Source organism: Callorhinus ursinus, unplaced genomic scaffold (genome assembly GCF_003265705.2).
Source record: "Callorhinus ursinus isolate GAN/ISIS: 27379988/994484 unplaced genomic scaffold, GSC_fseal_2.0 scaffold30, whole genome shotgun sequence".
Lineage (NCBI taxonomy): Eukaryota > Metazoa > Chordata > Mammalia > Carnivora > Otariidae > Callorhinus > Callorhinus ursinus.
The window spans coordinates 17203515-17228888 of NW_027397092.1; the positions used below are offsets into that span (position 1 = coordinate 17203515).

A 25374-nucleotide genomic window follows, 5' to 3' on the forward strand; every position below is an offset into this window, starting at 1 on the left:
ACAAGGAGCAAGCAACCGCTCTCCTAGAGTTCCTGATTACTTCCAGAAGCCATGCTGCTTTTCAACTAGGATTCTCCTAGGAAGACCATCTGAAACACTTCTAATGATCTCCTTTGATGATGAAGACTCAGCTTGGAGTTTTTGAATAAGGGCAAGAGATCCTATCTATCACCCGTGTCCATGGAATCATGCCTGCAGAGCCATTTGGGGAGCGGTGGCTACCAGGGAAGGCATACTTGGCCACCAGGTGGGCTATAATCCCTGGCCTCAAGGTTATGTGTGCAAGTGTGGCCGGGCCACTTCCTGGGCCATGGTGGGATGGCAGCATGTGATATAGATCATGAACTGATATCTAGTCTATCATATATGGAATCTGCAACACTGACTGGTGGGTGGAGAGTAGGAGGAATTTTGTGGGTGAGGGGCAGAGGTTCCAGTCTATACAGCAAGGAGGAGGCAGAAGTGGGGCTAGGATATGCAAGCTTCCTTGTGGTCCTGGGCACTCTCTGCTGTCCAGGGACCTTCTCTGTCTGTGTGTTGTCGAGGTTGCCAGGGCAGGTCTGCTCACCTCTGGGCACCCTCTGTCCCCAGCTTTGAGCAAAGAATATGGGAGTTTACCCCTGTCTTCAGGGGCTCATGGATGAGGGTGTGGCCTTGGTCAGTTGGTCCCCTTGCACCCAGCATCCCCCAATCAGCGCAACGAGGACCTCAGAGGCAAGAGCGGACTCACGGGTCTTTCTAGCCGAGTCTTCGATGAAAAGTGAGGAGATATCTTCATCCACGCCCACTTCGTTTTTGGCGATGCAGGTATACGCCCCTGTGTCTTCATACCGAACACTGCTGATGTGGAGTTCGCTCCCATTGGCTGGAGGAAGGACAGTGCTCAGGATGACCTGCTCAGCTGGGACCCCCTCCTCCCTCCTGTCTCCATTCTATTCAGAGTGCAGGCCCTTGGCAGGGCTGAGGGCAGCCAACATCCATGATACACGCCCAGAAAGAGCTCAAACAGCTGAACTAAACTGACGCTGACCTGGGATCTAACTGACGGGTTATCATCATTGTGCTCAAAAAGCCTGCAAGACCTGTGTGAGCCCCGATAGCAGGAGAATTTGGGGAGACGTTTGTTCACTCCCGAAACATCTGACTTAGAAACAAATCATGTCTCTCATTTCCACTGCTGGGGGAAGCGTCAGCTTAAACTTGATGGAAAGAGCAGAGAGGCACCGAGGGTGGTTCTTACCTAATAGAGAAAGCTGTTTCGACATCTGGGTGGAGACATCCATGCCATTTTTCAGCCAAGTGATTCTGGGCATAGGAATGCCCTCTGCGTGGCATCTCAGACTGGCCGCCACACCGGGCTCCTGTGCCTGGGTCTCTGGATACACGCGGATGACTGGTGGCACTGCAGATGAAGTTGGTGCTGGTCAGAGAGGGCCCTCACCTGGCCTCGGGCCCGTGCTCTGGCCACGACACCTGCTCCAGGGGGGTGAACCGAGACGTGACTCTGGAGTTCTCTTTGTTACTAGCTCACAGTCATCCTGTTCAGCAGATCAAGCCCTCGAAGAAAGGGCTATAAAATGATTTGTAAGCAATAAACATGTCAGGCTTTGTGCCCTGTAATTCATGGCTTTCACCATTATTCTAAATCTGATCAGAAAGACATCCAGATATTGAATGCTGTTCAGCTGCTACACGTGAAGAGCAAGAGCCACTGCACATTTATTTCTGAATGAATAAAAATCAAATATATTATTTCTGTTATTGGAAAGCCATTGGACAAGGGCTTAATTTTTTGCAGAAGGTGCTTCACAAAGCACTTATGGTCACTGACGGGCAGGGCTACTAATTACATCAGCACTCCAGGGAAGTCCATTGATTTTCCAGTGGATCACTGTTATTTCTCCACTTCGCACATCCCACCCCTCCGCCATGGGTGAAAGGCAAGTGTGTCCTCCTTGGCTCAGCCATGAGCCCTGGCAGTCAAGTTCAGGGCTGAGGATGTGTCCTCCCACTCATCAGAAGAACACGGGTGGGCAAGGTGTTAGCACTCGCCACAGATCTCTGGCCTTTCTTAAGTGGGCTGTCGGGGGAGGTTCCTGGAGGAAGTGAAGATTGTCTGGAGGATCTTTCCTCTTACCCCTAGCTCTGGGCCCAGGAAATAAAATAATTATCATTTTCAGTGGAATTGAGGGCTCTTACCTATCCACATATTTTACTCTACGTATTTCCAAAACGGCTTCCAATTAGCTTATGTAAAGGCACCTACCTGGATATTACACTCAACACACACCTTTTGGGAAGGTGGAAGATGGATTCCTCCTAAAGCAGGCCACTACATTTCCCCAAAGGTATCTGGAAGCTCCTATTGTCTGATAAAAGAAAGTGTCCCTATACTTTAGGAGAGAGGTTTTTCTTGGGAGCAGAGATAGAACACATTGATGCTTATGTAGAAGGAGGTAATACTGCTAATCCTGGAATGTGAGCAAGTATTCTAGTGATCTCTTCTTGGGAAGGCGGAGGACAAAGGCAAAAACTCCATTGCCTCGTTGTGAGAAATGGACTGTGCAACTCCTCTCAAAACTCCTTAGGAGGCTGCTAGTGGTCTGATTAACTCAGTCTGAGTTTCAAATCTTTCCTCTGGTTCACCTACAGGGCAAAGCTGGGGGTCTGAGAAGAAAGCCAAATGGACAGTCAGCAAAGGGCATGAACCCACCTTGAAAATATCCCAGAGCTGTTTCTGTAACAAAAACACAGAGGCACCGTGTGACAAACCACACAGAGACCCAACACCACCACAATGTGAGTCATTTCCCAGTTTCTCTGTTGGCAGTTCTGGAGAAGAGTTCCAAGGTGTGACAGAAGAGTCTTGTCGCAGATCAGGCCACTGGGATGGAGGAAGTAAATGGGGCTCTAGGTAAGGCATATCTAGAGGGCTGCTTAGAGCAGGGAAGTGAATCTCCCTTCTCTGACTCCATTTGGTTCAGAGAGGAAAGGAATAATAACTTATATAGACAACTTCCCTACACTGTGAATTTGGAAGAGGGAGGAACAGGGTTCAAGTTGAATAGATGGTAGAGTTTTGGTCAGGAGGGTGTAATTCAAGAGCACAGAGCTAGAACTGGGGGGTTGAGGAGCACTGGACTGGCGGGGAGTTGGAGAAGGTAGTAGAGCATCCAGAGTTCTACAATGTGGGTGGTCATGACCTGGAAGTTAATAAACTTGGGCTCTTGCTAGATCACCGTTTATTTATACAAACCTGCCTACCACACATAAAGTAGATCTAAAGAAGGTGAGGGAAGAATCAATAGAGAAGCAGAAGTGAATGAATCGATTAGTCAAAAAAGAATGGAAATGACAGATAAATCGAAGGCTGGTTGTTTATAATAAGATAGACAAATCTCTAGCAAGTTTGATCAATAAAAAAATAGAGAAAGAACACAGGGAATTAAAAATTATGAAAATACTGTATTCAATTATAGGGAATAAATATGAAAATCCCAATGAAATGGATCACTTAAAAGGAAATCTTTTTTTTTAATTTTACTTATTTATTTGACAGAGAGAGAGAGACAGCGAGAGAGGGAACACAAGCAGGGGGAGTGCGAGAGGGAGAAGCAGACTCCCCGCTGAGCAGGGAGCCCGATGTGGGGCTCGATCCCAGGACCCTGGGATCATGACCTGAGCCGAAGGCAGACGCTTAACGACTGAGCCACCCAGGCACCCCACTTAAAAGGAAATCTTAATGATAAAAACTCTCAACAAAGTGGGTCTAGAAGGAATGTACCACAACATAATAAAGACCATCTACGACAAACCCATAGCAAACATCATACTCAATGGTGAAAAACTGAGAGCTCTTCCTCTAAGATCAGTAATAAGACAAGGACGCCTACTCTTGCCACTTTTATGCAACATAGTACTGGAAGTTCTAGCCACAGCAATTAGGCAAGAAAAAGAAATAAAATGCAGCCAAATTGGAAAGAAAGAAGTAAAACTGTCACTATTTGCAGATGACATGATACTATACATGGAAAACTCTAGACCGCACCAAAAAACTACTAGAACTGATAAACGCCTGCGGTAAACTCAAAGGACACAAAATCAACAAACAGAAATTGGTTGCATTTCCATACACTAATAACAAGCTATCAGAAAGAGAAATTAAGAAAATAATCCCTTGTATGATTGCATCAAAAAAGAATAAAATACCTAGGAATAAACTTAACTAAGGAGGTGAAAGACTTGTACTCTGAAAACTCTAAGAATCTGATGAAAGAAACTGAAGGAGATACAAATAAATACAAAGATATTCTGTGCTCATGGACTGGGAGAATATTGTTAAAATGTCTATACTACGGTAAGCAATCTACAGATTCACTGCAATCCCCATTAAAATGCCAAAGGCATTTTTCACAGCAATAGAACAAAGAATCCTAAAATCTGTATGGACCACAAAAGACCCAAACAGACAAAGCCATCTTGCAAAAGAAGAAAACTGAAGGTTTCACACTCCCTGATTTCGAACTATACTATAAAATTATAGTAATCAAAATAGTCTGGTACTGGCACAAAAAAGACACACAGATCAATGGAATAGAACAGAGAGCCCAGAAGAAAACCGCACGTATATATGGGTAATATATCTATGACAAAGAAAGCGAGTATACAGTGGGAGAAAAGATGGTCTCTTCAATAAACAGTGTTGGGAAAAGTGGGCAGCTACATTCAAAAAACCCAAACTGGACCACTCTCTTACACCATATACAAAAATAAATTAAAATTGGATTAAAGACTTGAATGTAAGACCTAAAACCAAAAAAACTCCTAGGAGAAAACATAGGTGGTAAGCTCTCTGACATCAGGCTTAGCAATCTGTTTTTGGACCCATCTCTTCAGACAAGGGCAACAAAAGCTAAAATAAATAAATGGGACTACATCAAACTAGAAAGCTTTTTTTTTTTTTTTTTTTTTTTTAAAGATTGTATTGTTTTATTTGAGAGAGTGAGGGAGAAAGAGCACAAGCTGGGGGAGGCAGAGAGACAGGGAAGAGCAGACTCCCCGGTGAGCAGGGAGCCCAACACGGGACTCGATCCTTGGACCCTGGGATCATGACCCAAGCTGAAGGCAGACTCTCAAACGACTGAGCCAGCCAGGTGCCCGAACTACAAAGCTTTTGCACACAAAGGAAATGATCAACAAATGAAAAGGCAACCTACTGAATAGAAGGTATTTGCAAATCCTATATCTGCTAAGGAGTTAGTATCCAAAATAAGTTTAAAGCACCCACATAACCTAACATAAAAAATGCACAAATAACCCAATTAAAAAATGGGCAGAGGACTTGAGTAGACATTTTTACAAAGACAACATAGAGCTCCAACAGGGATATGAAAAGATGCTCATCATCACTCATCGTCAGGGAAAGGCAAATCAGAACCACCATGAGTTATCACCTCACACCTACCAAAATGGCTGGTATCAAAAGGACAATAACCAGGGTTTGTGAGAATGTGGAGCAAGGAGGACCCTGGTGCACTGTTGGTGGGAACACACAGTGATGCAACCACTGTGAGGAACAGTGTGGAGGCCCGTCAAAAAGTTGAAAATGACTGTGTGATCCAGCAATTTCACTTCTGGGTATTTATCTGAAGAAAACAAAAACCCCAGTCTGAAGAGATAAATGCACACTGATGTTCACTACAGCATTAGTTACAATAGCCAACATATGGAAGCAATCTAAGCGTCCATCCATACAGGAACGGATAAAGATCTCTCACACACACACACACACACACACACACACACAATTACTCAGCCATAAAAAAGAACGAAATATTACCATTTGTGACATCATCACAGGACTTAAAGGGTGATGATTATGCTAAGTAAAATAAGAGTGAAATCCGACAGAAAAGATACCATATGATTTCACTTACACATGGACTATAAAAAACAAAACAAATAAACAAAACAAAGCAGAAACAGACTCTTAGATCCAGGAAAAACACTGCTGGTTACCAGAGGGTGGGGGGGTTGTGGAGTGGGAGGAAGAGCTAAAGGGGATGAAGAGGTAGAAACTTCCAGTTATAAAATAAGTAAGTCAAAGGGATATAATTACAGTATAAGGGATATAATCAATACTATTATAACAACCGTGCCTGGTGACAGATGGTAACTAGATTTATCATCAACATCATTTCATAATGTATAAAAATACTGAATTACTATGATGTACACCTGAAACTAATAGGATACTATATGTTGATTATACTTCAACAAGAAAAGGAAACTTAAAAGTAAGGAGAAGAATTAATAAAGAAGAGAATAGTTAAAAAACTTCCAAGTGCTACTTTACAGTTATGCAAGATGAATGAGTCGTAGAGATCTTTTGCATAGCATGAGGCCTAGTCAACAATATTGTACTGTGCATTTAAAAATCTACTAAGAGGGGAGATCTCATGTGACATGTTTTTACCACAAACAACAAAAAATAAACAAACAAAAACAAAGGGACCCAAGGAAACTTTTGGAGGTGATGGATATGTATATTACCTGGATTGTGGTGATGGTATCAGGGGTATGTCTCATGTATTTGAGTCCCAGTATACAAACTGTATGCACTAAGTATGTGAGTTTTTTTTTTTTTTTTTAAGATTTTGTTTGTTTATTTGACAGAGAGAGACACAGCCAGAGCAGGAACACAAGCAGGGGGAGTGGGTGAGGGAGAAGCAGGCTCCCTGCCGAGCAGGGAGGCAATGCAGGGCTCGATCCCAGGACCCTGGGATCATGACCTGAACCGAAGGCAGATGCTTAACGACTGAGCCACCCAGGCGCCCCTGTGTGGTTCTTTTCGTAAATCAATCACACCTCAATAAAGCTGTTAAAAAAAAGTGCTACTAACCCAAGTTCACCCTGAGTAGTTTCATAGGAAGGCTATTTTGTACATTTAAGGAATGGATAATTGCTAGAGCATGGGGCAGAGATGTTGCAAGTTGTATCACTGTTGCAATATGACAGAGAAGATAAGATGTTGCAAATTGTGTAACCTGGGCACAACCTGCCAAAGAGAGCACAAAAAAGAAGACTACAGACCTAACCCACTTAGGACTAGATATACCAAAATCCCAAGTGACATATTAGTAAATCAAGGCTAGCCTGGTATTAAAAGAACACACCGTGACCAAGTGTAATACGTTTCAATGCCTAACTATCAGGAAATCTGTAATTAATCACCTCCAAAATCAAAAGCAGTCAGAAAAAATCATTTGATTCTCTTGCTAGACACTGAAAGGGCTTTTCAAAAAAATTCAGAATCAATTTCTTAGAGGAAAAAACCTCAATAAATAAGGAACAGAATGATATTTGTTTCCTACAATGAAGAATATCTCCATAAAAAGAAGAAATAGCACCATTCTTTTCAGAATGGTGAAACATTAAGTTAGAAAAAAAGTGAAAAGAAGGCAATATCAGACTCTCAACACAATGCAGGGTATGATTGTCAATTGAAGGCAAGAAATGAGAAGTATTAAAAGGATGGAGAAAAATGATATTTTACCTGGATATGCTCTAGATAATGAAACTCAAAGTAGTAAGGTTTAATAAGTGAGTGCCGAAAGGGGGCCAGCACCAAAACATACAAAACTAATAGCTTATTTACTTACTGGCAGTGATCAGACAGAAATCACTGTGGACCTAAATGAAAAAACTCTAAAACCTCACAGAAGACAGAAAAAAAAAAAAAAAGCCTTGAATAATTGGAGAGATACCTTCTGGGAGTGGAAGATTTACTCTGGTTAAGAAATGAGATATCCCAGGACGCCTGGGTGGCTCAGTCAGTTAAGCGTCTGCCTTCGGCTCAGGTCATTATCCTGGAGTCCTGGGATTTAGTCCTGCATCGGGCTCCCTGCTCAGTGGGGAGTCTGCTTCTCCCTCTGACCCTCCCCCCTCTCCTCTCTCTCTCTCTCTCTCTCTCTCTCAAATAAAAAAATAAAATCTTAAAAAAAAAGAAATGAGATACCCCAAGTTAAACATACATTTAATCTAATTGCAATGAATATCAGTTGGTAGGGTCTCGACAAAAAAATTCTAAAACTTACCCAGAAGAAAAAAATGTGCCAGAACAGCTGAGGAAATTTTGAAAGGTGAGGGTGATGATGGGCATTTTTTCCTACCAGATATTACAAAGTATGACAGTAGCAAATGCTGCCAAGCAGGGGTGGGGGAGAGGGCCAGGGGAGGGCTGAAGGAATCCCCCCACTCTGAGGCAGGCACCACACTAATGGTCTGGATTGGTTTTACAAAGCTCTGTCAATTCATTATGTGCAGCCAACATCTATTAAACACCTCCCAACTGCCAGGCGTTATGGACAGAGCAGGGAATATGAGTGGACCAGCCCTTATCCCCACGGAGCTTGCTGTCCAGGGGCAAGGTGGTTCAACAATGAACTTCAAGTGCGATGAGCATTACCAGAGGGGAGCTTTTGGTGCATGGGGACAGGGGTGGGGGAAGATTTGCTAGAAGAGAGCAAGATCCACTGTCCACCTCACAAGAGAAATACTGAGCTACCTTACGCCCATGGGGCTTGTCCCTTTACTGATGGTAGCTTTGTCTATCAAACTGGGGAATCTCAACTGGTGGTTTGTGGACTGGCCTCTTCAGTAAGATGGCCAGTGGTCAGCACCAGCCTTGAAGACTGTCCTTTGCCTTAGCCCCGACCTTTGATAGAATCTGTGGACCCATGAAGTTTTCAAACTGGAGTATCTGCAAACCCCAGGGGGCTTGTTAAAACAACACTGGTGCTCACCCCAGAGAGTCTGATCCCGGAGATCTGGAATGGGGCTGGAGGATCTGCTCCTACCTATCAGCTTCCGGGTGAGACCCGGAGTCAGTTCTGACTTCAAAGCTCTCAAAGACCAATTCAGGGCTAACTTTGAACGGAAATGCATGGCCCTATTCTAGAACGAAATGGAAACCGGACTGAAAGTCAAGGGTGTGGAGTGAGTCATTCACCTAAAAATACAGGACTGTCTCTTGGGCAAAGACACATCCCCTGGCAGGGGTGCTCACAGTGAGAGGCACCCTCTGCTGGCCGTGAGGTCTCCATGAGCCACTGTCATCCCAGGGGCCGAGACCGCTCCTCCTCTGACCTCCAACCCTCCATCCGCAGGACTACAGAGGGGGCCTCAGGCCTCTGCATGCTCCATCTGCCACGGCCCCCTCTTCCCACTCTTGCTCCGACTCCACAAATGGGGATCGTCAGAACACTTTTCCTTGGGCCCTTGACTCAGGGTCACATCCGTCTTCGCAAGATGCCTGTGCCTCTGGGGCAACCCTCATCCCCCAAACCTTCGGTTGTCATCTTCTGGAACGCATGTTCAGCTCTGAGCGAAATGTCCTGTATCCTCAAACTCTTGTATGAACGTTTTTTTCACCTTCTCGCCCAGATGGAAACCTGGCAACACTGCTTCTCCAGACTCCTCCGGGGCTGTGGTTCTCTCCCTCACCTCCTTCTGGAGCACGCTGGGAGGTGGGGCAGGTGTCCTCCTTGGTCCTCACCACCATTGCCAGACCCTTCTCCTTCCCGCCTCTGGTTCTGAATCTTCTGTCACCCCCAGCCTCATTCCCAGGTCCCATCCCCGCCAGCCTGCTCTAGGACATGCCCAGCACTTCCCGCCTACTCCTGCGCCCCTTTCCACTTCCTAATGAGCGTTCTCATCAGCCCATAGAAAGCTTTTCATTTCCATCTTGGAAAAGAACCCCAAGCCTCTCTTTCCCCCAGACTGTCTCCCCAGTGCTGCCCCATTTTTCTCCACGGAAGCACCCTGAAGAGTTGCCCATATCTGGGGGCTCTAATTTCTCTCCCCTATTGCCTGAGTCAGTTCCAGGCAGATGTTCCCCCCCCACAACCCCATGGAAATGGCTCTTCTCCAGCAACTGCCCCACATCAAACCTGACCCAATGCCCGGTTCTCTGACCCCATCCTCCCTGAGCTGTCTGCAGCACTGGGCACAGCTGACCACTCCTCCTCGGTCTAATCTGTCCCTTCAACTTCACGCTCGGAAGCCCAATTGGCTGCACAACACCTGGCATTTACCATGTCTGCATGAGCTTCGGAGATTTCTTCCCCAAACCTGCTCCCCAACCCTCCTCTTGTCTCAAAAAATGGCCACTCTGTCCTCCGGATGCTCAGGCCAAGATCCTTCCGGAGGACTGGTGACTCTCCCACCAAGTTGAAATAAATGTCAACTTTTCAGTAAGACCTTCACTTGCTACCTTTTATCTGACTTTGTCCCTTTTTGCATTTTCCTCCTCAGTACTTATCACCATTAGACTTGCTCCACGAGGATGGAGGTTTTGGTCTGCTCACTGCTGTGTTTCCAGCGTGTGGCCTGGGGGCGGCCCACAGGAGGAACTCAGTACGCATCTGTTGAACGTGGGTTACACGGACACCTGACGGATGGCGTGGGCAGCAAAGGAGGGGACAGAATTCTCAGCCTAGGGAACCATCAGGGCAAATTCATTGGCTGGAGTATTTGGGGACAGGTGGGGGCCAAGACACAAGGCTGACGGGTGGCAGGACCCAGATTGCAGTGATGAGCCTGCGTGTATGTGTCCGTGAACACGGACTATGGGCTTGCGGGGCCAGGCAGCTGCCTCCGCCCTGCTGTGAACCAGTGGCTCAGGCCTCCCATCCTATCTGTCCTGAGAGACTGGCGTGGAGGAGACTACGGGGGTCCCGCCAGGCCAGCCGCAATCGAAGGGACCCTGCACCCAGTCCTAGCCCCCCTGGGTCTTCCTGGCTCCATGCCCTGGACAAAGGGAGCCTGTGACGTGGAAGGCAACCTCGAGAAGTCAAGGAGCTCCACCAAGAAGCCCATCGTGCCCTGACCTGACCACTTGCTACCTGGAAAATGGACACAAAGATGTTTTAAAAAAGCCAAACAAAAGCATCATCCTATCAGTGGGGTGGGAGCTCACTCACTGCCCTGAGAACCGAACTGTCCTCCTCATGCCTGATGACACATCCCCTCATCCTGCAGCGGGTGTGGACCAGGCCCCAGGCTCAGAGGGAACACCTGCGCACTTTGGGCAGAAGCTGTCACTCCTACCAGTGCCAGAGATCTGGACGTAGCCTCCTGGGGGGCAGGGGAGCCCGAGAAGAATGGGGGGCATGGAGGTGTCAAGACCCCGGTAGCCCGGGTCCCCACTGGGACGGGGCCCAGTCAGGAAAAGCCCTGCATTCTCACTGTGAGAGACTGAGGGGGTGGGGTGCAGACAGAGCTTCCTGCTGGCAACAAAGACCCACCTGTTTTCCTTTGGCCCGGATCTCCCCTCTCCTTTTGTATTAATTCACACACTAAAAATCATTTCAAATCAATATATTCTGGGTAAACACATTCATTTTCTTTTAAATTTGCAAAACCCTCCAGTGAAAACACTTGAATATGTAACACAAAGGCCTGTTTTCTTTGGGAAACATGGATCATTTCCAAGGTGAAAGGCAGCATAAATATGTCCTAAGTAAGAGGCGCATTCACAAAAGGACCAAGCTGGAGTCATCAGCAGATTTGGGAGATGATTATTGTGTTTTGGGAATGAATCGTTACTTGTCTGACCTGTGGGGAGTTGGAGGGTGTTTTAATTTTAATGGATTCATCATTTATGTCTGAAGTTCTTGCTCTTTCCTAGGAGGGCAATGCGGGAGGTTTGCATGAAGTTATAAATCATGTCAGCCTTTGGGCCTCATCTCTGGGAGGCCTGGTCTGTGAGGAAGTTATACTAATAATTTGAGAGAAGTGGTTGCCTGGAAGGGCTCCCTTTAGCCAACCCGGTCAAGGCAGAGCTGGGGATGGAGAAGCCCCAGAATATGGGCATCCTGCCTGTATATGGGGTCTGGCCCATGCCACCAGGGAGTGGGGCAGCTCCAGGAGGAAGTCAGTATTTTATTCCTGGCTTGGCCAGTTTCTCTGGGTCTTCATTTTCCCATCCGATAGGGTTGCATGCTCTCCGAGGGGCCACGAGCTCAGAGTATCTGTGTCCACCAACTACAGTAACATGGGGCTTGAGACAACCAAAAATCTCTCCCGTATCTGTCCCACCCTGAACTGTGAACTCTATCTGCGTCAGGCATTTCCAAGCATCGTAGACCTATCAGATCTCATCAGGCCTGTAAGGCAGGAGGTACTACTGTTATTCCCATTTTACAAGTGAGTTTACTTGCCTTCCTTGTATGTCAAGGAAACACCAGGACAAGCCCTGGAACCCAGGTGTCTCTGGCTCAGGCTTCATGTCTTAGATTCTGTGGGACAGGTGTTGCTAGCTGGGGTCTGCCCTGGGCTTAGAGTGGAGAAGTCCACCCAGCTCCTGCTCCCCGGAGTGGGCTCTCGGTGTCTTGGGCCCACAGGCCGCACGTAAGCTCCCCAGCACATCTGCCGTTCGCTTGGAGCCTTCCGAGAAGCAGGTAACTGGGCAGGGCCCTCCTTCTGCCCCTTCTCATCCCTTGCCCCCTTCCCTCTGGTTGGGGAGAAGCTATGGGGAGGAACAGACACGGAACATCGCTCCCTGACTGGGCGCCTCAGCTCAGTAAGCCACAGGCCATCTGCCAGGCCAGGTGGGGACCAAACCAGACCTCCAACAGCACTGCTGGGCAACTGCACCGGATCCTACCCAGACAGCTCAGGCACATCTTTCATGGTTTTCAATCGTGCTTGGCATGAATGGCAAAAGGGAACAAATCCCTCAGATGAATCTGCTGCTGCTTTCTCTCACCCTTCCTCAGGGGATTCCTCGGCTAGGCAGCGCTCCTTTTATCCTGAGCACCTGCAGGGCCTTCTCGGCCATCCCAGCCGCTCCGCCCGAGAGCCTCTGAGACCAAGTTGCAGCCTGCAAAGCTCCCCGCGCCTACCGCCACCGTAGGCGCCACGGTAGGCCGCCACCCAGGCCCTCCTGGGACCTGTCCTCTATAGTGTAGAGCCCACAGCAGCCCAACACAGCTGCTGACTGACCACACTCGCATCCGACAGCCGGATTCTCCAATAGCCCTAACACGATGCCTTGGTAAGGATGGGTAGGGCAGGCCAGGTGTTAGGAGTCTGGGCTTTGGAGTCAAGATCTGCTTTGCAGTTACTAACTGCAGGGCTGGGTCGTGCGGTCCCGAGATCACTGAATCTCTCCGATCCCTGGTGACCTCATCTGTCAAACAGGGAGGGTACACAGTATGTACTCCATAGATGCTAACCTAATTGTCTCTTTCATATCATTCCATTTTCAGCATCTTCCCATACAGATACGACATTTTCCCCATTCTGTCCAACAAAGTAAGCTTAACTTCTGGACTACTCAGAAAGCCTTGCATCTATTCCCAGGTCAACAGGCAGTGGACTTAGGTCATTGGGAGGCAACTCTGGGCCTACATTAGCATGCTGCGCTCCCATGAAGGAGCTGGTTAGTGGACCTACACATCACCCCCAAGTGCCTGGGAGTCAGCCCAGCCCCGCTCAGGAGCCTCATGGGCTACTGGAGCTAGGGCCACCCAAGTGGCCTCGCCTGGCTGTCATGGGAGCCAAGCACCAGCGGCCTATTTAGTGACATAGGAAACTGATCACGAAGTACAGAGGTCCCAGCATGCTCCCTCTGACTGCTGATAGTGCCTCTGCTCGAAGAGAGGCCTTAAATCTGTCAGCAGTTAGGAAATGGATCTCAAGTGCTCTCTTTTGGTTCTCAGCAGGAGGTTTTGCTGTGTGTAGACTCCCCTGGGCCAAAATCACCCTCTCCAGTGGAGACTAGGTAATGGCGGGGAGCCGCGGGTGGGGGTGGGAGGTGGCTGGGGAGGGTGTCAATGGGGCTCTCCAATGCCAGTTTTGCAAAGCCCACTTCCCACCTGGCAGGAGGGGCCTGTTCTCTCCTTGCAGCCCAGCGACCCCTCATGGTGCTCCTGGGTCTGGGCCTTACTCTTGGATTCAGCTCTGGGAGTGACACATTAGCTTATCCCCATCATGCCCTCAGTCGCAGAATTCTGGGGGAACACGGGGCAGAGGGCACCCCTCACACCATGAACTTGCCACTTAGTGTATGAAGGCCTCTGAGACCCCAGAGTTTCTTCTAGAGGCCTGGCGCGAGTACAGACTCTCACCTGAGAGGTACTATGGTTCCTCGGCAGGTGGTTCCCTTCCCCCCCTCAGGGGAGTTGTTTGGAGGAAATAAAGGGGACAAGGCTCAAGCCATCTCCCTGTGCCCCCCATTCTTGGGAAGTGGGGGCAGGACGCAAAGGGCAGAATGAAGAGTCTGTGAATAAGGGCTCATTTCCCTTCACCAGGCTCATCTAAGGACCCGACAGACCCGGGGCAAACCGTGGGCAGCTGTTTCCCAACCAAACAGTCCCCCTCATTGTCCCATGCTGGGCACCACTTGCCAGTTTTAGATGGAAAAAACCCACCTCCCGCTACAGAGCTCATGCTCTGCCCCCTGCTGAGGGAGAGCCCCCCCCCCCCTCCAGACACCACGTGCTGGCTGCACTTACGACTGACCTTGGAATCCAGTCTGGGTTAACTCCCCCAGGGGCTGTTGTAACTAGGAACGCCTGGATTATTTCTGGAGAAATCTCGTGACTTCATCACAGGCCTGATTCAAGCCGGCAAACACAGCTACAAAACCCCAAACAATTAAGTATGTCCCCGGTCAAGGTAAATCCTAAGATATGGGTTAGGCAGGTATGGCTATAAAAATCCCGCAAACATCCTGTAGGGTACATGTAGACTCCAGCTGAGCGCACCACCCCGTTGTCCTTAAATGGCTTGTTACCCTGGTTCCAGAGTTAAGTGAAATTGAGCCTCATTATGTAATCATTCTTAACACCTTGCTCACTTTATCTCGGAGCAGAAGCCCTGAGCACCAGCTGGTGCGAAAGATCTAGGGCTGACTAGAAGTTTCCACACTGACACATGAACACCCTGCTCAGTGCTAGGAGTGATGCCCAGCTAGGCCTGGCTGGACACATCTAACTTCTGTGGGGTGCTGATCTGCCAAGACACGGTGACGCCTTGTTTGTTCTGATGGCTGGAGTGGCCAGGCTGGGCCAGCCAGCAGCGTGACACAGGTCAAAGCACAGTCCTGGGTCTGGGAAGACACCCGCCTGCAGTGTGACTCCAGGCAAGTGACCTTACCCAGAGATTTATCCATAACGTGGAACATACTGACCGGGAAAGTCTAGGTGATGTGTTAGCACAGGGATTGGCCAGTGATTCACCCTCTCTGTGCTCAGAAAACCCTGGCTGTTTTAGTTGTTGGCGTTGCCCTCAGGAGGGGTTTCATATTCCCAGTGTCCAGGAGTCCCGGCAACACGGGGGTCAGTGAGAAGCAACGAAAACCTCCCGAGCTTGCTCAGGATCTGTCTTAGCCGGGCCCAAGCTCAGTGAGCCTCTCTGGTGGGGAGATGGGAACCAGCCCCCGTTGGAGGAAGGAGCGCCTCCCCGTGGACAAGTGATATGTGTGCACGTCGCTGGAAGGACAGTGGTGTGTTGTAGTAGCGTCTGCTACTCTGGGATCCCAGAGAATCGCCACCGGCCATCGCCATGGGAGGGCAGGGCACATTCTCCCAGGCCTGCGGGAGCCTCAGCGGCTGAGCGTGACTAGCCCGAGTGACTCACCCCCTGGCACCACCACCACCTCATCAGAGGAGGCTTCCCGGTGAAGCCAGACAAACTAGTCAGCCGACTTTGCCCTCTCTCCACTGCTCTCCTTTACTTGCGAGAGAGTAAACTTAGATAAGTAAGTAAACTTACTTACGAGGCTATCTTGGGCTCAGACACATCTTTAAGAGAGACTACAGGAGCGGGGAGGGTTGCCGTGAGCAGCATTTTGGGAGCGCTTCGAGGGGACGACATGCATGGAGCCATTTACTAACCATTCACCTGCAGGACGTGGGTCTGGAAGAGCTCCTCATGGCCGGAGGCGTGGCACGTGTAGTTGCCCATGTGGACGGTGGTCACCTTGGTGATGTAGAGGGAGTTGTCCTCTCCGAAGTCCTGCACAGGGCGAGGAAGACAACTAGATTGGCCTCTCCACTGAGCAGGCTGGGAAGGAGAGCTCGGTCTCCCGCCTTTCCCGGAAAACAGAAACACTACAGCTGAGCCCCTTTGCTTGGCCAGAGGTGCCTGCAGGGCCAGGCCGGCCTGGGCTGCAGGAACTGCGTCTCTCTTCCATGTTGTTGGAACCTGAACCTTGTACATCCACTTAAGGCCTGAATCGCTCTCCCTGGGAGGACGGACTGGAACACCTTCCCGCTCATTCCTCTTGCTTTCTAAGAACTGGGCTCACCTGCCCCTCTTACTAATCCTCATCCTGCTTGGCTGGTTTCCTGGGGCTCTTGTCCACCTGCTGAGCAGCTCTGCGGGGTGGCCTTGCTTAGGGCTGGCAAGTTTTTCTTATAAAGCTCAACACCCAAAAAATAAATAATCCAATTAAAAGTGGGCAGAAGACATGAACAGACATTTCTCCAAAGAAGATACACAGATGGCTAACAGACACATGAAAAGAAGCTCATCATCACTTATCAGGGAAATGCAAATCAAAGCCACAATGAGCTATCACCTCACACCTCTCAGAATGGCTAAATTCAACAACTCAAGAAACAACAGGTGTTGGTGAGGGTGTGGAGAAAAAAGGACCCCTCTTTCACTGTTGGTGGGAATGCTAACTGATACAGCCACTGTTGAAACAGTAGGGAGCTTCCTCAAAAAATTAAAATGAGAGCTACCCTATGATCCAGCAATCACACTACCTGGGTTTTTACCCAAAGAATACAAAAATACTAACCGAAAGGGATACATGCACCCCTATGTTTATAGCAGCATTATCTATAATAGCCAAATTATGGAAACAGCCCGTGTCCATCAATAGATGCATGGATAAAGAAGATGTGGGGTGTGTGTGTGTATATATATATATATATATAAAATATTGGATATTATATATGTATATTCCAATATATATATATATCAGAATATCCAGCCATCAGAAAGAATGAAATTTGCCATTTGCTTGCAACACTATGGACAGAGCTAGAGAGTATAATGATAAGTGAAATAAGTCCGAGCAAGACCAATATCATATTAGTATCATTCATGTGTGGAATTTAAGAAACAAAACAAATTAACAAAGGGGGAAAAAAAAAAGAGAAAGGCAAACATGCACAAGTCGGGGGAGAGGCAGAGGCAGAAGGAGAAGCAGACTACCCGCTAAGCAGGGGGCTCGATCCCAGGACCCTGGCATCATGACCTGAGCCGAAGGCAGACGCTTAACCCGACTGAGCCACCCAGGTGCCCCAGTTTTCCTGTTATTATTAACAGGACATGCAAAACTCCTCTTGACCCCCTGGAGCCAATACCAAACCATCACTCTTGCCATTCCCTGTGCCCCTTTCCATTCTGGTGGCAGGAGGGAGGGAAGGCCACCAGTCACTGTGTCACAAGGGTTATCCGAGGCAGCCACAGAGCCGCTGACCCTCTGCCTCGCTCACACTCCAGAGGGCCTCACTGCCACCATCTTGAGTCCCTTAAGGATGATTTTTGGCTAATTAGCTCGGTGAGGGAGTGCGGGCTCAGAGAAGCTTGGGGGAGGGCACGGGGGGGAAGGTGCTTTGTGGATGCATGCGCCCGCTTTCAGGATCGGGAAAAAAATACACACCAGCACTCCCAATGGAGTAAAATATTGCAGAGGGCGGCTAGGGCCCAGTGAGTTTTCTCTGAAGCATTGCTCTGCTTAGAAAAGCCCCATTCCTATCACTCTGTGGAAGCTTCGATAATAAAAATAAAACACCAGATAGCTGATTGGTCCTGTGTCATAACAGAGTCCTAAAGGGTTCATACCTGAGTTGCTTACGAAAAGTTAATGGTTAGTCAATTCTGGGCTGACATATTTCTGGTCTAAGCTGTTTGTGTGTCAAAACCTAAGTCTGCAGGAAAATATATTTTGCTTGGAGGCTCCGTGGCGAGGTGGCAGCTTGGAAACAGGGCAGGGCAGCTGGGTGCAGCTCCCACCGCGGGGACCCCTCAGTGCCTCACCTGCTTGGTTCCAGGGTGGACTCCATCCCAAAGGGCGATCCCAGAGCTGCTTATAGGGGGTCTGGCGCTGGGGGCCCCCTGGCACTTTCCCTCGTCTGCCTGATGCCAGGGGTTTCATGCCCACAGCCCATCCTCCTGGATGGACGGCCTCGACTGGGCTCGGGTTCTGGCACCCCCTCCTGTTGCTGCCCCCTTGGTGATGTGGTCATGGGGACCACACATCTCTCAGGCCGTGTGTAAAAAAAAACTCAAGCCAGAAAACGGAACAAAGCCCAGTCCTCACAGGGTGAGGAAGTAGAGCTCTCCTTCACGACATATTTAGAGTCTGACCTTCTCTTACTCCCTCCCCTGTGACCAGTGGGCCAAGGCACCATCTTCTCATCTGCAGGACAGCGGGGACCTCCACCTCTGCCCCTCTGCTCTTCCTCTACACCGCAGCCGGACCCTACCCCCTCACCCCGAGTCACAGCCCGAGAGGGTCTGCAGGGATGACCTGCCACCCCCACCTCCTCCACTCTCCCTTGCTCATTCCACTCCAGCGCTGCGGCCCCTGGCTGTTGCCTACATGCCAGGCATCCTGCCCCCTCCTCCAGGCTGTCAGTCTGGCTTGCATCCCCTCTTTCAAGTCTGCTCAAATGTTATCTGCCCACCCTATCTGTAAGCCCCACCCCACCTGTCACTTACAACCACTTACCATACCATTTGTATCTGTCTCCCTCCGACTAGGACATGAGCTCCCCTGCGTCCCCAGGGCCTGGCACAGGGCCTAGCACCTAGTGGGCCCTCAGTAGATACTCAGTGAATGGATCGCACGAGATGCCGAGCTAGGCTTTCCGCAGGGCCTGTGTTCTGGTTCTTCGGGTTTGACAACAGAGGCGCCCACCTCCTGCCTTCCCACCCACCTGGATGTTGCCAGCGATGGGGCATCAAAACGAGGTGACTGGCAGGGAAGCACAGAACTGCTCGCAAGCATGGTGCCCCCGCTTCCCCACCCCGTCTCCTTCTCCATGCTGCATTCCTCAGGCCAGGGCATGTGGGCATTGGCCAAAGAGAAGGCTCCACGCAGGGCAGCAGGCAGAGATGGAAAAGACCACGCATGTCATCTCAGACTCATGATGACTTTTGGTGAGCCACTACCAAAGTCATTTAACCTCCGTCTGTTTTTCCTCATTGCTGCCGGCAGCCGAGGCGTAACTTCTGGGTGATCACTCAGGGGCTGAGGGGTGTGCGTCAGCTCTTCAAGGGCACAAGGGGATGCTGGATACATGGCGGTTCTCCTCTGGGCACCCAACCCATTACCAGCCTGTGACTTAGGCTATGGGGAGACGCTGACTGTGGAATAAATAAAATAATGTCTCTGGGCTAAAACAATAGGCATCATATAATTATAGAACAAAGTGCATATTGTTTTCTGGAACATGAATACTGGCAACTGAAATCAAATTTCCCTCATTGGAATTGGGGAAATTACTTTAAAAATTGGTTTATAAGAAGCTACATAAAACTAAACCTGTAATCCTTCCTCTCCTGAATGTTCTTTGAGATGTGTCTGAATACTGCTATCAATGCTTGATTGCATCTCTGTAATTGTCTTTTTATGGATGGCTTTTTTTTTGGTTCTGATGCATAGAAATGTATTAGCAAAATCCAAGTTCCTTCCAGAAATAAAACAGATGCCAGATTAGACCATTCTTTGTACTGATGCACATCTGTCTTTGGGAAAGAGACAATTTTACTAAAACGTATAGTTTTTGTCTTTTAAAAAGCTTTTTTGTAAGTATCTGCCCTTGATAAAGAAAGTAATTAAATGAGACTTAAGTATTAAACAATACTTAAGCAGAGGCGAGAGGGGGCATGTTGTCATAGTGATACATGTGACTGGGGTCTAAGTAATATGAAAATGAGCCATCAATGCAGAATATTTAGTGACTAAATGTTAAACACAAGGACTCCAGGGTGATTTCAGAGTTTCGGTTAATGATGCTGTCAAAGCTACAAGTTAAGACTCAGTTTAGACACATTTATTCTGAGCTTTTCCGACTCTGCCCTTCTCAGCAGCCGTGTTCTCAGGAGCCCTCTGCCCTGGCTTTCTTTGGGAGGATGGACTCAGGGAGAGGGTTTTCTCTCCATGCCAGTTTAATTCTGGTCCCTAGAATTCACTATCCCTAGCATCCCTGCTGCCCATTTTAACAGGATGGACCCAAACACTGAACAATATGCAGCCCCTTGGTGATGGCTGGCCTCAGAGAAGTCTGCACTCACATGTCCCATATCCAGACCAAGCAAGGACCAGATGCACCCCGGGTGGGCACACACAAACATCCCCGGGAAGACACACAGTACCCATGAGCATGCATGTGCAGACTCACGCTGCCCAAAGCCCCCACCTCATGGTTCTATAGCTGACTACCCTGACCCACACTGGGGTTCCCGTGCTGGTCACTTCCTTTAAGACCCTTAAAGACATACTTGCCACTCTGCATGCACCTGCTCAGAGTCCTCTTGAGAAGTCCCTGCAGCCTGAAGTCATCCCTAAGAAGCTGCTGAGCATCTAGGGTGGGGTGGGGCTGCTACAGATGGTCACATGCATTGTGAGCCACCCAAAGTTGGTCACTTCTCTTGCTCAGTCCCAGGCCTGGGCCAGGGAGCCACAGGCATGAGAGAAGTCACTGTGGGGAGGGCTCCCGGCTTCCCCAGGTCTGCAGGGACTACCACTGGCTGACTTGGGTTTATAATGATCAGTCTCCCCCATGACTGTGCATGCCAAAGCGGAGGCACCTCATCCCTCTGCAGACCACCATATTGTCCCCGATGCGTGGCTCAGTCGGTGTTTGCTGGACAAATGGAGGTGTGTTAGCTGAGTGCGCTGGCTCTCGGGGAGCCCTGAAGCGAAGGGTAGTGAAGAAGTAATGTCATCCAGAGAGAGGTCTAGGCTTTGTTTTCCTGGGGGCTTTGGCCACTAGACAATGAAACATACGATTTATGATGGGGGCTCTGCGCCATGCCATGCCAGTTGTGTCTCCCCAGGGCCTGGGGGCTGGACGTCATCCACGTGAGCAGGGCATAATCAAGCTCTACCAGCACCTTTGCACACCAGGCTTGGGTGAGCTTCGCTGTCAGGCGATATGTTGTGCACGTTCTTACACGTCAGTGCTGGGAACAGGATACGCGTGTGACTGCACCAGGAGAGGACAAGGGAGGCTCTGCATTTGGAATCCCTTGGATTCTGCCCCAAGGGACTTCTTCCCTTGGCTGATCTTTTCTTTTCTTTTCTCTTTCTTTTTTTGCTTATAAACCACAGAAATTTCTCATAGTTCTGGAGGCTACAAGTCCAAGACCAAGGTGTTGGCAGGTTCTGGTGAGAGCCCGCTTCTTGGTTCTTGGAAGGCTGTCTGTCTCTTTGCTATAGCCCCACATGGTGGAAGAGTCTAGGACTCTCTCTTTTTATAAGGGCACTAATCCCACTCAGGATGTGTCTACCTTCACGACCTAATCACCTCCCCAAAGTCCCACCACCAGGTACCCTTCCAATGGGGACCAGGTGTAAACATACAAATTTTGCTGGGATACAAACATTCAGTCTGTGGTACAGATGGTTGCTTCCACACAAGCAATAATGTACAGAGAATAAAGGAGTGCGAAATTTGGGTATAACACAGAAACACGTAACAGGCTCACACCAACCTAACTCGAAAAATAGATTAAATGTAGGATGCAACATTTTTAAGCACAATCTCTGATCTTTGAGAAGAGAAGTACATGAGACGAGGTCCACACTCACTCCAGCTCTCTGTTAGAGGGCACCTTCCAGACCACAGCCCAGACAACCAGCACCCAGAGAACCACAGCAATGGAAAAGAGGTCGGGACACAGGGCCCTGGAGGTACCTGGAATCTCAGAGCTAGTATTAGCAGAGAGGACGGGGCTTTGAGGCTTTGAAGAGCACCAGGAATTTCAGAGGGACACCCCTGAGTCACTGGCTGGACACCGATGCACAGATGCTCAGGCTGAGATTCCAGGCCTCACAGAGCACATATCCTGGAGTCCGTGAGCTGAATGGAGGTTCCAGAGATTGCACGCTGTTGAGAACTACTGGGGTTCTGACCGTCCAGAATGGAGAGACCTTGGCGAACACCCTGGGTATTCCCTTGGCTGATTTTAACCTATGCTTATCCCCAGTAATAAAGCGTCAATGTCGGTGTAAGAGCTCTCAGTGAGTTGAGTCCTTCTGGCAAATTATTCAACCTGAAGGTACTTTTGTGTACTCCCCAAACTTGATCTTGATGCCAGAATGAGGGAGGTCTTGGGTGGACTGCTATCTCTAACTTCGTAGTTGGCTCCACAATTCAGACAGGGGGATTCTGACCCAGTTGTGTGGATGCTGAACATGTCGCCTGAGGGCAAAGTTGAATGTCCAAGTGCACACAGGTGGCTAGGCACTTGTACCAGAAAGCTCATGTCAGAGTCAGGGCTCTGAGCGCTCAGAGTGCCCAATCCTCAGAGGCCAGAGGACAGACACCTCTTGACTCCAAGACTCCAGGGTATCATGTGGATGAGTGGCAGCTCATGGGGCCCTCTCGTGAGTTGTAGGCCTTGGATCCTTAGCTGATCAGCCTGGCGTGCCCCCCTGGGGCAGGGTGGGGCTCAGGTGACACAAGGCACTGCCGCGATCACCTGAAGTTCCGGACTGTCTCTAAGCTGCCTCCGCCTGGGCAACCTGCAACCCTCCCGGGGGTGGGGGGGTGCTCGATCGTGAATCGCCAGTCTGAGAAGGCCTAAGCAGCTCCTCTAACCTGAACCACACTCACAGGCCAGACAGCCGACTGGCATTCTTGCTGTCCTTGAAACACTCCAGGGAGCATTTGATTAGGGATGCCTGGGTGGCTCAGTTGTTTAAACATCTGCCTTCGGCTCAGGTCATGATCCTGGGGTCCTTCCTGGGATCGAGTCCTGCATCGGGCTCCCCACTCAGCGGGAAGCCAGCTTCTCCCTCTGCCCCCCGCCCCCCCCCCCTTGTGCTCTCTCCCTCTCTCAAATAAATAAATAAATCTTTAAAAAAAATTTCCTTCCATGGCTCATTTTAGGGACCGAGAAGGCCTGCAATCAGGAATTTTCTCCTGATACAGTGTTTTAAATCCTTATACAGACATACCTCATTTTATTACCCTTCACAGATTTTTTTTTTTTTTTTTTTTTTTTTTTTTTTTACTAGTTGAAGGTTTGTGGAAGCTCTGTGTAGAACAAGTCAGTTGGCACGATTTTCCCAACAGCATTTGCTCATTTCATGTCTCTGTGTCACATTTGGTAATTCTTGCAATATTTCAAACTTTTTCATTATTATATTTGTTATGGTGATCTGTGATCAGTGATTGCTGCTCATCAAAAGCTCAGAGGATGGTTTGCATTTTTCCAGCAAGAAAGTATTTTTTAATTAAGTATGTACTTTTTTCAGACATATGTTAGCGCATACTTAAGAGACTCCAGTATGGCATAAACATAGCTTTTATATGTACCGGAGACAAAAAACTTCATTTGACTCCCTTGATTGCAGTTTTTGCTTTATTGGATATTCACATTATTGCGGTGGTTGGAACCGAACCCGTAGTATCTTTGAGGTGTGCCTAGATACTGCTGGATGGAGTATAAACCAGTACAGCTCTTTTGGAGGGAGATTTGGGGATATCCACCACACTGAAATTGTGCTCACCCTCGGATGTAGTCATTCTGCTTCTGAGGCCTTATCTTACAGATCTACTTACAGCAGTGTGGGAAGGCTGATTATTGCACTATTACGGGCAGTTAATAAAGCCTGCCAACTGGCTGAACGTGAGCTCCCTTGAGTGGGGCTGGGGAGGAGAGTTGAGACAGGGCAGGTGCTTGGGGCTCTGCATCCAGGGCCTAGAAGCTAGATCCTCCCTGAGGGACCCTGGACCTTTGACATGGGGCCGGAAGTGGTCACTGATCACAACTGAAGCTTTGAAGTTAGTACTACGAGGGAAGAGAGGTGACCCCGAAGAGACCACTGAGCAAGCAAAGGCCCAGTAGAGGCCCCTGGCAGGGCGGAGCCCTCAGTGAGTTCTACAGGCTGCTGGGTCCTGGGTCCAGGCCAGTCTCTTGCGGACGGAGTTCTGGCCAATCCTCATAGTGGCTTGAGCTCATCCAAAACTCAAAAGGGCCGGATGTCCATCTGCAGCCAGGTTCCTGACACAAGCCAGAAAGAACTGGCCAAAGCCTCTGAGTGCTTCAAGTATAGTGTTTTCCAAGATTTTAAAACAAAATGTACCCAAGCATTTAATGAGGTTATTTTAATGCAGAACCTACAGCCACTGTCTATCGTGTTGCAAACAGCTCAACGTGCTAATCAAACACCTCTCATCTTTTTACAATGGATTCATGACTGGTTCATATAAAGACAATAAAAATTAAATGAGTCATGAGCTCCTAATACATTCTCTTCTGGTCTTTTTAATAACTCACTTCCAAAGTGGAGCTGGCTGAGAGCATATGCTTCGTTAGAGTTATTTGTTCCTGGTTTTACACCGTTTAGGCATGGGAAAAAAAGTGCACCTTTTAACACATCCTTCAAACCCTGGCACAAATACCTTCTTCTAATGGGTTTTGTTTTTCTGCTTTTATCACTGTACTCCGCCTACCAACATCTGAAAGCCCCAAACAGCGAGATTTGGTGAAGGAAAAAACCCAAAAGAAAAGAGTGACTCTTTCAAGTCATTTCAGAGATACTTGGTTTGTTATAGCCCCCCCCCCCCCGCCTTTTGAAAAAGATGAATACAATAGAAAAATGTTTCCTCTGCCTGAGACTCTCCTGGCCAAGCAGTTCCATGGGCTGTGCTCAGAGCCTTCCGTCCCCTGCCCCTGCTGGGGTAGAGTCCAGCGGGCTCATGAAACCCTGCAGCCCCGTCCCCGTGGGGCCACATCCAGCGTGGGCACATTCTGCGGGGGCCTGGGCACCATAGTGAGGAGGCAGGGCCAGCCAGCCCCGCAGGGAAGCCTTGGCAAGGCTGGCTGCTGGGTGTTGTGTCCCCAGAGCAAGGTCAACGGCAGCCCTGGCAAGTTCTGACCCTCTGAGTTACTCTACCCCATTTGCTTCATGGAGCTGTGACAAGAGGCAGATGACATGCTGCTCGTGAAGGGACCAGCATGATGCCTGGCCCCCAGACACGGGTTAGAACTCCCTTGTCGACCCTAGCAAGGATTCGGCAGCTCAGCTCTGTTCTGTGACTCCGGGGATGTCCTCTCCCTGCTTCTGCTCCCCTCACGGGCAGGTCCCCGGTCCCTGACGTAATAAGGGACAGG

The 25374-nt window shown here is 49.0% G+C and overlaps 1 protein-coding gene across 1 annotated transcript in view; it reads right to left on the reverse strand.

Moving 5' to 3' along the window:
* FSTL4 (follistatin like 4) overlaps window positions 1–25374 on the reverse strand; it is a 408583-nt gene that overhangs the window by 30619 nt on the left and 352590 nt on the right. The window contains exons 8-10 of the mRNA XM_025860911.2: window positions 15903–16023; window positions 1241–1402; window positions 731–865 (exon numbers count right to left, since the gene is read on the reverse strand). Coding sequence (XP_025716696.1) covers window positions 731–865; window positions 1241–1402; window positions 15903–16023 — 418 coding nt within the window. The remainder of the gene's footprint in view (window positions 1–730; window positions 866–1240; window positions 1403–15902; window positions 16024–25374) is intronic.